We start from the raw sequence: 18,724 nt of genomic DNA, 5'->3' as shown, positions 1-18,724 counted from the left end.
TAAAAAAAAATGTTTTGAGCATGAAATCAGCATAATAGAATGGGTTCTAAAGGATCATGTGACACTGAAGACTGGTGGCTGCTGGAAATTCAGCTTTAAAGGGGTCATATGATGCGCTTTCAATTTTTCCTTTCTCATTGAAGTGTTACAAGCTCTTGGTGCATAAAGATCTGTAAAGTTGCAAAGACTAAAGTCTCAAATCCAAAGAGATATTCTTTATAAAAGTTAAGTCAACCACACCTACCTAAAACGTCTCCTTCTAACACGCCCCCACATATCTACGTCACTATGTGGGAAGATTTGCATAACGCCACCCAAATGTTCACGCAAAGAAAGCCATAACTTTTATTCTTGCTGTAGTATTGTTGCCACCGCCATGTCGTGAAGGCGCTGTGTGTTTCGTTGTGAAAGCAAAACTACTTAGTTTGGCCTTCCAAAAGAGGACGATATCCGCTTCGTCATGCCTGGAGCTGAGCCGTGCTGGTCGCTGAGTTGCACTATTTTTTTATTATAATCGTTTTCTATTAACCGTTTTAAATTAATTTTAAACCTCTTAAATCAATTTTTTAATAATTTTCAGTTTTTAAATTCCTTGTTTTATTGTTGTGATTATCTTTTTCTTTTCTTTTATGTAAAGCACTTTGAATTACCATTGTGTATGAAATGTGCTATATAAATAAACTTGCCTTGCCTTGCTTGTTGAATGTACAGTATGTGGAAAATAATGTGTTTTTTGAACTTTAAACCGCATAAACACATTTCATTACACCAAATACACAACATAATGTTCTTTTTAGCAACGTCATATGACCCCTTTAACATCAAAAATGTCAAATAGATCTTCATCAAAATAGAAAACGGTTATTTTAAATTGTAACATCTCACTATATCGGTTTTTACTGTATGTTTGGCTTATTGTACATTTTTTGATTTTCAATAAGATGCACCTCATTAATATAACTAAGGAATCTAATATAACTGTTTGCTTTTAGATTAGGCTTATGCTTATTAAATTGTCTGGAAATCATCTCTATAAGATGAGTTTTTTTTCATACCTCTGTGATAGTATATACATTTTAGTTTTTAGAGCATGCATTTTCATTGCAGTCATGCATGCTTGCAGGTCTTGAAAAACATGTTTTTGGTGATTAGTCGCTCTAGACAAATTGCATTGGGTGGTTTATATGCTATAAGCGCTGCACATAACAGAAATGTAAGAAACATTTAAACCCCACTGTCATAAAATCAGAATGCCTGGAATAATGAGCACACAGTCTTTTCCATGTGAACTCTTTAAATTAATTTAATCAGCATTATGTACAGAACAATAGCTGGCCAACAAATAAAGGATACATGTGGGAATACAAAACACAAATAGATCCCTCTAAACTATTATGTCTAACTTAAGATAATGTGAGAAAACAAACAAAAAAAAAAAAAATTCAGAGTGCAGCTTTCCTTCACTCAATCTCATGCGATGGGATTGAGAACAAAAGAATTCCCTACAGAATCAGATCGTTTTCAGATCTTTAAAATGTTACAAAGCAAAATCTAAATGCCCATTAAAAAAAGAAAGAAATTATACATATAAGAGGATGTCCAACAAATTACCTACAATTTCCAAAACCAACCCAAAACATTTTTCTAATTACTTTCCTTTTTATAAAACTGTCAAATTGTACACTGAATAAAATAATTATATTTTACAACAATAGAACTTTCAACAGTAAAATAGGTTTTTGTTTGAGGTAATTACATAGTTCTGGTACTTGTACAAAATAAAAAATAGATTTCTGTCTTTTTTCCCCCCTAAAAACAACCAACCGCAAATGGTTTGTTTGTTTATTGAACTTGTTTGTCTTCTTCACACACTATGGTTTAAACGTCATATCCTCATTGAGGTCAAAGTCTTAAGAAGTTCAGTTTTCCAAGGCAGCATGAGCAATGACTCAATGAAGCCCTCCTCTATAACCCCGTGTCAGTCACCGCTCTCTTCCTCAGGAAAAGGCTGAATTTGGGACAGCTCAAACACACCGCTTCATATCCCAGCCGCTAAGTCCTACCCAAAAGACTTTGCAGACTATGCTACGTCTCATTGGGAGCAATACTGTCAGCTCCATCAGAAACTAAATATTTGCTTTCCGTGGCAACTGCACGTCGTTTTATGGGGTAAAGCCACAAGCATGTAGGGCTTCAAACTGTTCAACTCCAGAACTCAGCAGGAGAAGAAACAACCTGTTGCTCAAACGCACAGTGAATGGAAATGAATATTCTACCACTGATGCTGCCATAAAGAAAAAAACCGTCTCGCAATAAAATATATACCTGAAAACCTCAGATACGAGTAAAGGCACCAAAAAGGTATCCACGTCGCTCACTTAAAAAAACCCTGGTTCTGTTCAACAAGCTAATATTAATCGCTTCAGAACATTTTCCTACCATATCATACACTCACCTGAGCAGCGAATGACATTTACGGAGGAAAAAGTAAGACATTTAGACAACATATCTGCTTCCTTTACCTTTTGAGGTCAGCCATTTGAGTTTGTCAAGCAGTTAAACCAAGTATACTAATGAAACGATTGCTCTACCAAAGTTTGAGGACCCTGCTTGATACCGGATTGACTGGACACCACACCGACTACAAGACCAGCACTCTGAACACCATTTAGATGCCATCTTACTAGTGCTCAACATTAAAAAATGTTCTTCACTCAGATCTAGACACTTTAGAACTCTTAATAACACATGTAACGCAAAACATAATCCACATACGTCCATCCGATTCCATTGCTTTCAATCGTCACATGACTGTTCCAAACAGTATCCAAGTGGCGTCTGAGACAGCCACACATAATCTGACTCACTTTCATCCATGATTTGCGGCGTGCAAAAAAACAGCGCTGTCACTTTAAGGCTTCTCTTTTCGTTTAACGTTTTTTTCGTGATGAAGGCTGTACTGTGGTTTATTGCATAATTGTTTTGTTACTCGTTATCGTCGACATCACTACTAATTGTGTTACCATAATTATCACTATTGCTATGTACAAATGTCCAACGTCTGTAACAGTTTGTGAGAGGGATCAAAACGGTGTCTGTAAGTGTGTGATGTGCTGATTGGGCATGGCAGCGTTGGGGGTGGAGCTGTTTGTCAAGTGGGTGGAGGAGGGGGTGGAGTCTGAGAGCTGCAGTTCCTCTAGTTTCTTCAGGTACTGATCCCTCAACGCCAGTAGCTCCTTATAGCGCTGCTCCACTGGACTCTGTTGCTGATATGCACAAATATACACAAACATGCACACACGTGAAGTGACAAATGCGTCAAATAGCCACCAGAGGGCAGCAAAAACACTCTTTGACTTCAAATAAAGGAAACTGATCACATCTGCATTTTTATGATACAAATGTTTTTTGATGCACATAATAAGATGCTGGAATACTAGTTCTCGGACAAGCATTTTGTATTAATCTATGATTAGCTGGATAACTATAATAAGAATGTGCAGTTTAATACTCAAACATGGCACTATGGCCTGTACACATTACATATGAAAGTTTTTTTTCTGGTCTATTGTTTTGGTGGCATTTAATATGTAAATGGTAAACAGCATTAATCTTTGTTATGACTAATGTGGTAAAATGCTTATTTATGCCAATGCTGGAGCAGCTCCTGCAAAACCTCTGTAACAGAATGCATGTGTGTGTGTGTGGTGATAAGGACGTTCTGAGTGACGGTTCACTGCAGTGCCAGTCAGGACGTAATTAAACTGGAGAGAGAGGATTTTCTGCACCGCTGAATCGGGTGTGCACACACACACACACACACACACACACACACACACACACACACACACATACTCAATCCCACCCAGAGGCAAAAACACCCACTATAAAAAAAGATGCACATGCTTTTTCCCTCTTCAAAGATCCATTTGTATATACCCTAAAAAGTCAGCTTAAATAATGCTTATCACCATACAAACTGCTATAGAAACTACAACCTGATTGTGAATGTATGTTGATACCTGGTGTTGTATGCGAGGGTTCCACCTGATGTAATAAGTCACCCAAAGCTCTAGGTGGCGCATGCTGGCTACAGGGTAAAGCACGCGACTGGACTCTGGTGTGTAGAAGGGGTTTATATACAAGGATGTGTCACGATTGACAAAAGACCACAGAGACACCGTCTTCACCCGAACGTTCTAGTGAATGAAACAACATGGAAAGAATAGAAAAATCAGAAAGTTAGCATTTTGAATGAACATTACTCCATTATTTAAAGTGATTCTTAAGTATTATTCTATGTTAAAGAAAATGAAAGCTGTTTACACTACCAGTCAAAAGTTTGGAATAACTAAGATTTGTCTTTTTTGCTCACCAAGGCTGCATTCATTTGACCATAAGTACAGTAAAGACAGTCACATTGTGAAATATTATTACAATTTAAAAATAACTGTTTCTTTGATTATATATTTTAAAATGCAATTAATTCCTGTGATGGGAAAGCTGAATTTTCAGCAGCCATTACTTCAGTCTTCAGTGTCACATGATCCTTCAGAAATCATTCTAATATATCTTTTGAACCAAAGTACAGGTGATTTAATTGGTAATACAGAATCAGCTGTTAAGCTGTTGAATATATTGGTAATACAGCAGCTAAGGTGTTGAATCCTTTGGTTAGCAATAGATGTAAAGTGGGACTGTGTTCCCTAACATTGTTGTTGCGGTGGACGGCTCTAAAGGGCTACCAGAATGAATGTTTCATCTCCCCAAAGTGCATTCTACTCTGACTGAGAGTCACTGAAGCATCCCTTTTACTCATGCTCTACTTCACACAATGAGCGCAGAGAGAAATAAAAAGCAATGTGTGCGTGTGAGAGAAAGCAAGCAAAGGCCAATATATCTCACTGATGACAAGTGGCCTCCAATAAGCAGTGAAGAAGAATGGATTTCAGAGATTCAGAGACAAAGGTGTGATAAAGTTAAAGAAAGGTAGAGTGGAGAACATTTTAATAGATCCAGCCTGTTTCCACAATGCATGTAATAATTATAAATTAATATACAGTGAGGTCCAAAAGTAAGAGCACATTTATAATCTGAGATCCAAAATCTAGTTAAACCAGGAAATAAACAAAGGATTTTTAAAAATCATGACAAAGTGAAAAAATATTAAGACATTCTGAATTCATATTAATTTCTAAATTCAACTTAAATCTATTAATCTGGAAGTATCTGGATGACCACCATTCAGCAGCTCTATGCAAAATCTGTTACAAATATCATTATGGATTGCATTATTAAATATAACACTTTATAGATATTCAGGGTATGAAGGACATTCAAGGTTTGCATATTAATATGGTTTAATATCACTGACACACCAATTGTTTGTGACGTGTGTGTGTGTTTGTTATTTCTTACATTGCTTTCACGGGCACTCTCACAGTTGTAGAGGAAAGTGCCAAAGCGGCAGCTGTACAGGTGATCCAAGATTACCACTAGGAGACGTTCATTAAACTCAAATGCTGTTGGGAACTGCAGATGTGGGAGAGAGATAAAAGTTAAAGAGATGTACTTGCATTAACGCATTAAACTCTAATTAGCTGGATAAAATCATTCTACAAAACACATTAAGAAAATATATTCCAAATCTGTATGATCTGGTTTCTTTTGCTGTACTCAAGAGACATTTGAGATGCTGTTTTCTGTGTTATAAAAGTAGACAATGATGTTCAAGTTCCAATTAATTACTTAATACTACTGCATACTCTTAAAAATAAAGGTGCTTAAAAGGTTTTGAAAAATGGTTTAAAACCATTCAGCCAAAGGTTCTTTAAAGAACCTTCTTTTGCCACAAAGAACCTTTTGTGAAACAGAAAGGTTCTTCAGATGTTGAAGGTTCTTTACGGAACCATTTAGACAAAAAAGGTTCTTCTATGGCATCGTGAAGTTCCTTTATTTTTAAGAGTGCAGACAACATGCAAAGCTTGCTTTGTAAAGTTGTTTCTCACCCAAATCTCTCTCAAGGTTACATATATTTAAATATGCCACATATCAGCATCCACAATGACTGAACAGCAGCAAAACCAAGAAAGCCATGCAGGTTTGGAGCAGCGTGATAGTTCACATGCTAAGTCAATTAGATCCATACCTGTTTAGTCATTTGCCACACGCAGTCAATAAACTGCACAAAGATAGGTGACCTGTCCTGATCTGCATGGTTTTTGTCTCCATGGCCGATTCTCTACACACACACACACACACACACACACACACACACACACACACACACACACACACACACACACACACACACACACACACACACACACACACACACACACCCGATTCTCTACACACACACACACACACACACACACACACACACACACACACACACACACACACACACAGAGTATAATGTTAATACCAAGAGACAATGACTCATTTTTTTGTTTACACAAAAGCTAATACACTCAGATGTAGTTTATACTTATTTATTCACTATTAACTCTATAATTGCCTAATAACACGGCTGACAGAACTCAAAGTCCATCACTACACGTGTGGTTTTCCAGATGCAAGACTTTGTAAACTAAGTTGGAACTCACTGAAGCGAACTTGTGTCCAAAGCTGATCCATTCCTTCTCCAGCAGCACCTGGAAGCCCCTGAGAGTCCTGTAGTATGAATCCAGCATCAGCATGGCCAGAGAGGTGAGTTGAGCTGTGCGGTCCCAGCCGTCACTGCAGTGCACCACCACAGAGCTCCCAGAAGACACCTTATCAGCCACCTGAATGGCCCCTGATAGCACCAGCTAGAGCAAGAAGGAAGGTAGTTACATTAGAGCATGTTGAATTTTATAATATATATTGGTATGCATTAAAAAAAAAAAAAAACCTTAATATGCTCTAGCCAGTGGGTGGACTCCAGGCTGGAGAGCCAATGAGACTCCTCCACACTGGGGTAGACAATGTCCTTTAACTTCTTCAGTGACTCCCTCATGACATGGATATTATGGATGTCCAGAAAGACCAGCTCAGCGTTCTGATATGCATCGTCGCCCTCATAACCCCCTCCTGTGGCCTGGAGGGTAAGAGGTGAGAAGTGTACAGGTTAAGATATGTGAACATGCAGAGAAATTCTGCATCTGCACACTGGCTTTCACACTTCATGTACCTTAAAAAATATTGCATCAATAATGCCATTTCAAAATGCTCTGTCAGCAGTGTTCAGTGTGGCGTAGCTTTCAAGCACCACTGCGTTCCACTTCTGGGTCCACATTGTGGTTTTGCTTTTAATTAGTTTTGCAACACACGAAAACTGAAAACATACTCATGCAAAAGCAAACAGTTTTGTTTGTCTAATACAAACCAAGAGTCCCAGACTGACTGGAAAACAGAAAGCAGCCGATACCTTCAGTGGATAAGGCCATAAGTTAGATATGAGGTAAACAAAGAGGGTTTTCATATTCAAGAACTTCTTGGAAATGAATTTGAATCTCTCAAACCTGCCACTTATTAGTAAACCTCTAGAATCTTACCTTGTTTGCCACAGCATTGACATTAGGCCTGGCATCATAGATGGTGAGTTTGGTGGTACCATTGGCCTCACGGATTAGGTCCAAATAACGTTCATCATCTTTGTTGCGCTTGCCGCTCATTCCCACCAAAGGCTGGCTACACCGCGTGATCACAGCATGGTTCTCTTTATGGAACCACGACAACACCTGAGAGGGGAAGGAAACACATCATCATTACAGAAGGTAAAGTCATCAACAAACATAAAAAAAAAAACACATTGTTGAATCGAAGATGAGGAAAACAAAAGAAAGCTTTATCATCATCTAGGGACATTTGTATCAATATCATATGTGACCCTGGACCACAAAACCAGTCTTAAAGGGTTAGTTCACCCAAACATTTAAATTAGCCCATAAATTACTCACCCTGAAGTCATCCTAGGTGTATATGACTTTCTTCTTTCAGACGAATCCAGTCGGAGTTATATTAAAAATTGTCTTTGATTTTTCAAGCAAAATTGATCATGTTGACCCGTACAATGTATTTTTGGCTATTGCTACAAATATACCCCAGCGACTTAAGACACATATTGGTTATCTGCCAGTATTAGGCATTTTCTTTTTTTATTAGTATACGGGATATACTGTATATTCGAAATTGGATATATATTGTCCACAATTGTGCATGCTTATTTCCCTATTTTTAAATTAAAATGAAATTTTTCGCCATGTAATGCTCACTTAATTTTTAAAAACAGTATTAGTGTAATAAAACTGTTAATCACTCTTTATCTTTAGCAGATCTCAAAATGGACCTTCAATTTTCATACTGTGCATTATAGTATTGTGATGTATAAATCCACTTGTAGCATTTAAAATGACTGATTTTAGTTTTTAGAATTTTATTTATTTAGACAAACTAGCACAGAATTTCAATATTGGGTATTTATTGGTCATCATCATTTATTGGTTATCAGCCATAACTCGAAAAAAATTATTTGCTTATTGCATTGGACAGAATTTTAATATTAATGCATCTCTGTCATTATCATCATACAGAGATATATATAAACAACGTCCAACCACATATCACAGTAAACATGTGAAAGTAAATATACTATCAGATAAATCTGAAAAGCACTGCTTTCTTATTTATGTTCAAAAACTGAAATTGACATTCTCCAAACATTTCCACTAAACAGTCTGCGTTATGCAGCAAAAGCTTGAACATGACCTTCCAACAAAAACCACACGATTCTGGCCTTTCATACTGGTCATCTGTAAAAGAGCTCACCGGGATGCGGCAGCGGGAGCGGAAGGTAGCGACTCTTTTAAGATCTTCCTCTGTGGCCTTGTATGGAACAACAAGAATTGTGGGATAGGTGTCACACAGCTCGTAGTTCTTATTGATGAAAGTGACCCTCCACTCACTATTGGGTACACCCTGACAACCAGAACAGAAAAACAACACACAATCTTTAGTAAAAGTACACTGTGCAGTATTTTATGCCATTACATTAGAATTATATTATATTTCCAAGAGAATGGTGAGTGTGAGAAGGATGAACAAGGGCAGCACGACTCTTTCTACACTAGCACAAGTCCTGGCATCTGGTCCTCACCTGCCTCCTGTACTCTTCCATGGCCTCATAAACGTTCCAGCCATTCTCCTCATACTTCTCCTGACTCAGAAAGGCAAAGAGTTGCTGTGAAAGTCAAAGAAAGAAAAGTGAGAGAGTAAGTTAAACCAGTATTTCATGCATTCTGCTACTGATGAAAGCCAGCTGTGAAATGCTGAATTGTTGAAACAACACTTAATCGCACTGCATAAAATTCACAGAAGTGATTAATTTAGTTTTAAATCGTTTCTGAATGAGTCTAAAAATTAGCATTTGAGAATAAAGTTAAACATCAAACACTAACCATTCCATGAGACAGTGGGAAAGCATATTTGAAAATAATCTCGAAGATGTCTCTTCGACTGTGGCCTTCTTGCTTCAGAGCAAATCGCAGGTTCCTCATGTCCTGATACATACCACTCACTATTGGGTACACCCTGACAACCAGAACAGAAAAACAACACACAATCTTTAGTAAAAGTACACTGTGCAGTATTTTATGCCATTACATTAGAATTATATTATATTTCCAAGAGAATGGTGAGTGTGAGAAGGATGAACAAGGGCAGCACGACTCTTTCTACACTAGCACAAGTCCTGGCATCTGGTCCTCACCTGCCTCCTGTACTCTTCCATGGCCTCATAAACGTTCCAGCCATTCTCCTCATACTTCTCCTGACTCAGAAAGGCAAAGAGTTGCTGTGAAAGTCAAAGAAAGAAAAGTGAGAGAGTAAGTTAAACCAGTATTTCATGCATTCTGCTACTGATGAAAGCCAGCTGTGAAATGCTGAATTGTTGAAACAACACTTAATCGCACTGCATAAAATTCACAGAAGTGATTAATTTAGTTTTAAATCGTTTCTGAATGAGTCTAAAAATTAGCATTTGAGAATAAAGTTAAACATCAAACACTAACCATTCCATGAGACAGTGGGAAAGCATATTTGAAAATAATCTCGAAGATGTCTCTTCGACTGTGGCCTTCTTGCTTCAGAGCAAATCGCAGGTTCCTCATGTCCTGACACACACACACACACACACACACACACACACACACAAAAGGATTTGAGAATGTCAGACTTTCAAAAAGAGGATGCTAGTTCTGCTCTAACCTAACCTATCACATTTTCATTCTATAGCGGTTTCCATTCAAAGCAGAAGCTGTAAAGAAGTGCTCTTAAAAACACATGAAGGTACTAACATTTATAGAAAGTATTCAAAAACGTTTTTGGAGCTGTGCGATACTACACATGCAGTATGTCGAGTTCAAATCTGGCTTGCGATACTCCAGGATCTTACTACCACTTTTCCCCTCATTTGCTTTCCCCAACATTAGCAGTTATGGAATGTGAATTTCTAGGGCTTTGTGTGAGCGATACCTTGCAGGTGATTTCAAGCCCATAGGAGTTCTCTCCTCGACTGGAGGCTCCGCCCATCTTCTCTACACGGCTTACAACACCTAATGGCACATCCAGGATAACTGGCGTCTCCTTTAGACAGGAAGTGACAACAATCTTACACATATATATGTACTATCAACACCTCAGAAGTGACACTTTCAGTTCCTTGCAATTATAGTAAATATGTGCTAAAGCATGTCACATAAACTTTGTTTAATAGGTCTTTGGTTCCATCTAACCAGTCCACTAACATATTTGTGTGACACAACTAGATCTTCAATACAAAACATAAGATTTCAAAACAGTTTGCATTACTGTATCGATGAATTTTTTATTTCTGCCACTTTGCCAGGCTGACGGATCATGGCAACGGACCCCAGCAACGGTCAAAACATCCACAAAACAGGGCCGCAGGTGTCCGCTACCATGTGCCAACCAAGGACAGAGCCAGAACCGAGATGAAAGCCTTTCTCTGATATGATGTGATACGAAATCCCTCCTTCTTCCTGTCCTCTCATATCCTTCTCTTTTCTCTTTGAATACAGACTAACAGATGTGTGCTATAACCAAAGGTAGCCACTAAAATTTGATCCAAAATAAAAAATGCGGAAACAAGCCTTCAAAGGAGAAACTGAGAAGGAAAGACTGAAAGACTTTGAAATGGTTTTAAAGGAGCACCTGACATGGCCTCAGAATGACTGTGCCTGAACACGTAGAGAACTAATGCGTTGCAATATTGGGAAATGAAAATGAAAGTTTCTCTTACTGAGTCAGTGTTCTTGAAGTAGAGTCTGTAGTTGGTGATGAACACCTTTCCTTTGACTGCAGCATTAAAAGGGCAGATGTAGATGATGTCTTTATCTGAGTAGTAAAAGAGAGTAGGAAATACAAATAAAGCTCAACATTTATTTAATCCCATAAAGTCTGTCTTAAAATGTCTGTGTGAAACAATTAAAGGTGCATTAAAGTTACTTTTGACAAATATGTTTTGTCAAAACATTGTACACTCACATTAAATGAAGACTCCAGTCAGTGTTCAAGACACAACTATTGTTTATAACAAAAGAGCGGTCCCCCCTCATAGGGGCTGCCATTTTGAGATCACATGACCTGCCAGGCACTTTATTTTGATTGCCCTCTATTATTATTAAATACAACTGTGTAATGCTGCATCCTTGCCAATATGTTGGTTTGCCAGCCACCGTAAAAAAAAAAAGCCTGAAGCAGCAGGTGAACATTTCTGCCACCTAGTGGACTGGAGTGTGAAACACTGGATGGCGCATAAATGAACAATGGCGCCCCCCATGATTTTAAGGTTAAAACTGTTTAAATAATGGGTTAGTTTTCATGAGTCAGAGCACTTAGGCAATGATTAGCGTGCAACACTGCCTTGACTCACTTTAGTATTTTAGTTGCTATGCTAAGGTAATGTGTACAGTGAACATGACAAATTTCATAGTATTCTCATGCACAGTAAGCATGTACTGTATGCATGCAGCCTGATTTTTCTAAATGCACACAATCTGTATGCTCAACTAGCATATGCGTCTTGAATTATTTCGCATCAATAACTTTAGGAGAGAAAATAGCGCAGACACTGGACAAGGATGAAACTTTCTAGTTTTCATGTGTCATGCACACTATCAAATGGAGCATACTTTGAAAGGCAACGTGTTTGGCTATACAAAACTATACAAAAAATTACGTATTCCATTCTACTTATGTTATTTTTTAATACATTTGTTAAATTGTATAGGTTTCATGATTTAATTAATTACACATACTTTTTGATTACTAACATTTAATTTGAGTCCAGAAAAATTCAAACTGAAAAATCTGAATCCAGAAAAAAATAATACAAATCTGGGAAAAAATAAAATGCATTTCATTTCAAGTCCCTAATAGCCAAAAAGTTTATGAGCGATCTTGAATCAACAGTTTTACGACTAGCACGTTATTTGAACATTACAAATTGTCAATATTAAAATGCATTTTATATATACACAAGTATGACCAAAATGCTTATGGAGATATCAGACTAATTCTTATTCATTTAGGAGCATAGAAGCACACACATGCTCTCACTCACCGATCACTCTCTCTTCTCCCGGCAGCATGGCAACATCTGCCAGTGGCTCCATCTTCAGGCTCTCTCTCGACGCCTGTCAAAACATGCAGGAACATTGAGTTGACATGGGCGCATCCCTCACACGCACACAAACGCTCTCAAATAAGGATGATCACAACCATTTCTACACTACTCACAACATTAATACACTACAGTTCTAGACCAGACATGATTGTACTCAGTGGCATCTGATCAGAAGAAAAGAAAAACGCTGGGAAAAAACCTGAGAGTGACAGGAATGGAAGAGGAAGTAGTGAAGAGAGGACAAGAAAGAGTAAGAGGGGACTGTCCTCTTTCACCCTCTGTCTGTCTCCAGTCTGATGCTCTATGTGTGTGTATGTGTGTGTGTGTGTGTGTGATCAGGGATCCAGATTGTCTTTCCCTGGGCTATTTTCCTGCTGCCAGTTGAAGGTTAGTGAACTGGAATAATAGCTAAGAGTGCCATTCGCTGCGTGTAGTCGTTTATTCTGTCGGCCTTTTGCTGCTGTTCAGTGTTTTTTGCACGTCGCAACCCTGTTGGCAGAGTGAAGCAAGGGCTTCTGGGTAATGGTCTAGCCCGTGTTCTCGAGATGACAAATGGAGCAGGATGAGGAAGGGGGAGAATAAAAAACAGCCAACTAGTAAGAGGATTAAAAGAGACAACGTTAAAGACATCTTAAAGGTACAGTGTGCATTTTCTGCAACATTCGTCTGCAATTGTTCACAGCCATCTGGGAAATCAAGCCCAAATGGCTTAGTTATAGTCGTTTCTGCATATTAAGCTGCGATAGGAAAAAGAAAGAAAGAAAGGAGACTGACTGAGATAAAAGAGACAAACAGAGGCAATCACAGAGACAGATGGACGGCTCTCTGTACAAAATCTCTCTAGCTGTCCTCAGGAACCCTGGAAAAACGGAGACTCGGGTTCTGCTGCCTATCACCTGCCAGGTGTTACAGCTCCACTAACATATGTATGGAACAGCAGTCTCCTGGCTCAAGCACTAGCGATGTGCCAACTCCCTGTCTGCCTGGAATCCCCTCTGCCCAGAGAGGTTACATGTTCCAAGCCAGACACTTCATATGCATGAGTTTATATAGGGAGGGGCACTCTGCTTTTAAAGGAAACAATCTTTTTCGCTTTAACCACTAAGACAAGTTCCCATTTGAATTACTCCGTTTTCACACATTTAGCAACATGCAATATGCAAGCGTATTATTAATCACTCTATAAATGTACTGAATAGCTAAGCTGGACTGAGTGCACATTTTGGTCTTAAAATAGGTCAGCTAGATAGATGATAAATAACATGGACATCAACTTTCTTTTTTAACATCATGATCCTATGTAGGGCTGCACGATAAATCGCATGCGATATTTAACGCGCATCTTATCAGTAAAGCCGGTTCTGTAATCAGCGGTAAATCTCCATCACCTGCGGGCTTTCACATTGAGCAGCATTAATTACACAGAGCCGTTGTTCACTGAGGAGCTGCGCAAAACCACGTTCATATTCGCGCGATTTTTTGCGCAGCTCATCAGTGAACAACGGCTCTGTGTAGTTAATGCTGCTCAATGTGAAAGCCCGCAGGTGATGGAGATTTACCGCTGATTACAGAACCGGCTTTCTGACAAGATGCGCATTAAATATCGCATGCGATTTATCGTGCAGCCCTAATCCTATGTATAAAAATATTACATTATAATATGTTATATTTTATTATACTGCATATATAATTAACCCTATTGCTATTCTAAATTAAATGAAATCATATATATTTTCACCATTTGCTTTTGCGAGAACTGGCTTATAGTCTTGGAGTGTGACAAGACAAATTATTTTTAAAAGCGCTAATACTCCATGTGGTCTTGAAAAAGCTGTTTAAAATAACTCGAATGTAAAAGAAGTGAAGTCAATAAAAGAAGTACAAGCAGCATATGCCTCTTCTATAGCATCCATATGGCTGCTTAATACAATAGGAAAGCAGAGCAAAGGGCAGCTCTATTGATACCAGTGAAGTGTATTATTAATTCATGCAGAAAACGAAAGTCTAACCCTCCTACAACAGCATTGCACACTTACAGGATAATGTAGTTTGTAAAGCAAAGGGGCAAAAAATGAGAAACAATCTGTTACAGTCAAAGGACAGGAGGACAGCACAATTACAGCATGTCTGCACGCAGGCTTCACTCACGTTTGGGCTGGAGCTGTTCCCCAGAGGACTGGAGTTGTAAGGTGCTATAGGAGCCGAGGCCATCACTGGGTTTGCTTCTTCCACCTCCACAAGAGACATGTCATTTTTCTTTCAGCTCAACAATAAAGCTTTTTTTTTTCTGCTGGCTAGTAGTTCAGATTTGTAGCCTGTCCTGTCAACATTTTCAGTTGACTCACCATAAAAATATATTTATTTCTGACATCTACATTTTTAAAATGGGTAACTCTATGACAACAACAAATTTATAAACATGCTTTTGCTGGACAAAAATGGTATAAAGTGATTTTGCACACATTCAAACAGATTTAAACAGGTTATTACAAATCATCTACACTATCATCAAAAGTTTGGGGTCGGTAAGATGTTTTGAAAGAAGTCTCTTATATTCACCAAGGCTACATTTACTTGATCACAATTAAATTATTATACATTGTAAAATACAATGAATAACGTGAATTATTTTTATTTCAAGATTCTTTGGTTAATATAAATTTCATAAGAACAGCATTTATTTGAAACCGAAATTTTAAAACATTATAACTGTTTACTGTCAATTAATTTAATGCATCCTTGCTAAGAAAATAATTGACTTTAAAAAAATTATACTGACCCCAAACTTTTGAACGATAGCCTGTGTAAGCCATTAATAACCATGGTATTAATTATTAACAACATTATTAATAACCATTACCATGGTACGATATGTAATTCGGCAGATTTCACAAGACCAATGTGCAATACAAACAGACAAATATTTAAAATCTGCAAGGCAAAAACAAGCTTATAACCAAACAATGTCAGACAGAAGTGTCAGTTTGATCTAGGCCACCTGTAATGTTGAACTCTTTGTATAGAGTTTTCAACTTGAAATTACAGAACAGTACGACAGGCAGCTACGAAAACAGAGAGGGGGAGAATATGGTTGGAAAATGATGCTGGTCACATGCACACCTGGGCCAGCTTCGACTGATACGTCATTCAAATTATGTATTTTCTACGATCCCTAATGTTCTCAAAAAGCACAATTGCTGTTTCTACAATCGTGTTCATCTTTTTTTGTTTTTGTTCAGAAACTACCACAGATGTGTCACAGTGGAAGTGAGAGGAAAATATGAAAGACTGTGAATAAACAGCTGCGAAAATTAATAAACATCCCGTCAAGTTATGCATTGTGGGATAGATATGCTGTCAAATCTTTACTGGATTAAAATTATTTTGATTATACCCTGGCAATGCCATAATAATTTGGACATGAATTGTTTCAATTAGCCATGTTTATCTGAAATGTATTACATTAACAAATTAAATAATAATAATTATTATTTGTTTTTGTTTAATAAACTTTATTTAATAAAAATATAAAAGATGTTTGTATAAAAGCCACCCAATAACCCAAACATGCCACAAGCTTTTTCATGTTGACACCAAACACCTCAGCAATATGTCTGTATACAGACCACATCAGCATCGCAATCACTATTTGGGCAAAATTTACACTTTTGTCATAAACTATAATGTTGAAAACACAAGTTCAGATCTCGGAGTCATTGTGGGGCAAATATGAAGCTCTGAGGTTGAAATGGACACCTGAGGGAATGACACGTGAGGTTAGTGGTCAGAGACAGGCATGTAAATGATAACAGCACCAGCCTGTGTGTGTGTGTGAGAGAGAGAGTTATTTAAAATGATGATAGGACTGTTGTGGCTCTTACATGACGATGCACATTTACAGCCTTATGCCCCTGCTGCCTATAAACAAAATGACTTTTAACTTAGAGATAAGAGAGAGGAATGAAATCAATCTGTCACAAACAGTTTTACTTCAAAACTCATACTCCAAAAACTCTCACCCCAAGGCTTTAAATGCCCGGATCAGTCACGGCAAAAGTAACGTTAGCTACACACTTTCACTTCAACTTATGTGATGGACAATTATGAGCAGTATTTATCTGGCCCATATCTGCACATATCCACTTCCATTCATACACAATGACAGATAACGACATATACATCAAAACAAGCTTCTCAAGTGTCTAAAAAGTCCACTTTTATAACTTCTCGCGATTTCGTGGGAGTTCTTAGGCTACACTGTGAGTGTATTCCAGCACAGGACTGTGACCAGGAAATAGCTCGGGCCTATCTCTACGACAGCTCTCAAGTGCTACATTTACCACCGAGTCCGCTCCAAGCAGCCCTAAATACAGACCAGACCCTCGCCGAAAAGTCATAACGTGCGACCCGAGCAAACTAGGGTTTGCAAATGTCTTTACTTACCCAGAAACTGCAATGCTCCGTTCCTCAGATCGCCAGTCTGTTTTGCACCGCCGTAGGAAGCGCTCAGCCCGAGTCACGTGACAGCGGTCTCGGCGCCCATTGGCTACTTGTCAAATCATGTACTGCAAGGAATTTAGGGAGTTGTATTTTTGATAAGTACGGTGAAATAGAAGCTCGTTCTGAAAACATGCTGTCAACCCTTGACGTTTCTTTCGTGAAAAAGATTTCAAATATTGAAGATCCTCAACTTAAAAGCATCCTACCATAACTTATTATTTCATCACACAAAATGAATACATTTTTAAATCAGGGTAATGTGTAAAACAAAAAAAACAAAAAGAGTAATTAACAAAATAAATAATTAAAAAGAATATGTGTCCCTATATTTCATGGCATAGTGTTACTGGTGGCAAAAAACAGCTTTTGGAATAATCAATTTGTGAAAATCAAAAAAGACAAAAATCAGAGCAAGATCACAACTATAATTATATATAGCCTATATGTGTAAATGTTTGACAACTAGCATGACTCTCCTTCTCTATGTTGACAGTCAACATTGCTTGGAACTATACGGTCAGAAATAGAGTAGCTAATTTGGACAAACGGTAGGCCTACATCTGTTTCCATTGTTGCCTGATAACAAACAACGTCTAGTGTGTTCAAACTATTGCCCATTTCTGTCAAAGCTGATGACACCATTACCTCAGTTTTTCACTTAGAGAAACACAAAAAAGTGCAAGGCTAGAGATTTTATTGTCCCATATAATTACAGATGACCAATAATTGTTTTACTCCTCTCACATCTTTCTTTACTTTTACCAGTCATTAATATTTGACACATCATGCATGCATTAGTTTTCTTGCATATTAAGCTGTCTTTATTCATTTAAGCCTGGTAGCATCTTTCATAAAAGTGCAAACTAAAGAGTCTTGCTCAGTAAAGTCTAGCTGATGGCTGTGCAATCTGATCCCTGCAGTGTCATAGTCATACTAATCATTCCATTCACTTCTTACAGATGGCAGTTAACTGTACTTCATTAGAGTCTGTCCACACAGCATCTTGTGCAAAACTATGGCTCTGGAAAGCAAGAAAGAGTTACACACAAGGTTTTTGTATTTGCATTACTTGTGGCTTTCAAAGTGTGGATTATCAAGTTTGATTTTACCCAGACTTCTGTTGTGTGGCAATAGCTCTGATCTGTAACTGTGAAACATGAAGATATTAGTTTCTAAAACTAAAACAAAGGCAGCTTTTTATGTGGAAGCAAAACTGCTGATCTAAAAATGAAACAGGCAAAACCATAAAACAGCATTAAGAGGAAATATACCAAAAATGGCTATTTATATTTATTTATTTATAAGGAAACGATATGAGAAATTTTATTTCATGATATCTAAATTAATATATATAGCCTACACACATACATAGTTATTTTTATATAAAAATAAAGCAAATTACAAACCATAAGAAAAATACAAGATACACATTAAATATTAAATAAACTTGTTTTTCTAATACAGTAGGTTTAACATGTATACTTTATTTAACATCTTTTGTTGTTTGATTAACATTAATGAGACAGACAGGTATTT

The 18,724-nt window shown here is 37.7% G+C and overlaps 1 protein-coding gene across 1 annotated transcript; it reads right to left on the bottom strand.

The window, feature by feature from the left end:
* Nucleotides 1–1,287: 1,287 nt before the first annotated feature.
* LOC107677984 (myotubularin-like) lies at nt 1,288–17,124 on the bottom strand. The gene is made up of 15 exons (XM_016473070.1): nt 17,001–17,124; nt 14,837–14,913; nt 12,626–12,698; nt 11,303–11,397; nt 10,516–10,626; nt 10,053–10,154; nt 9,752–9,835; nt 8,812–8,961; nt 7,539–7,724; nt 6,896–7,081; nt 6,609–6,812; nt 6,149–6,241; nt 5,419–5,532; nt 4,023–4,199; nt 1,288–3,266 (listed from the first exon to the last, which is right to left on the bottom strand). The coding sequence occupies exons 1-15, from the start codon at nt 17,083–17,085 to the stop codon at nt 3,084–3,086; spliced, it is 1,920 nt and encodes a 639-aa protein (XP_016328556.1). The 5' UTR covers nt 17,086–17,124; the 3' UTR covers nt 1,288–3,083.
* Nucleotides 17,125–18,724: the final 1,600 nt, after the last annotated feature.

Source organism: Sinocyclocheilus anshuiensis, unplaced genomic scaffold, assembly GCF_001515605.1.
Source record: "Sinocyclocheilus anshuiensis isolate Anshui unplaced genomic scaffold, SAMN03320099.WGS_v1.1 scaffold1673, whole genome shotgun sequence".
NCBI classification, from domain to species: Eukaryota; Metazoa; Chordata; class Actinopteri; order Cypriniformes; family Cyprinidae; genus Sinocyclocheilus; species Sinocyclocheilus anshuiensis.
Note: the sequence above shows the minus strand (reverse complement) of the source record. Positions and strands in the feature narration are given on the sequence as shown.

Bases quoted from the DNA above. Each gene is read 5' to 3' on its own strand.
- LOC107677984 (XM_016473070.1), bottom strand. From the start codon at position 17,085: ATGACTTTTCGGCGAGGGTCTGGTCTGTATTTAGGGCTGCTTGGAGCG. The intron at 6,242-6,608 runs GTGAGTTCCAAC...GTGTGTGTGTAG, and splicing joins TTGGACACAAGTTCGCTTCA to AGAATCGGCCATGGAGACAA. The intron at 5,533-6,148 runs GTATGGATCTAA...CCACATCTGCAG, and splicing joins TGTGGCAAATGACTAAACAG to TTCCCAACAGCATTTGAGTT.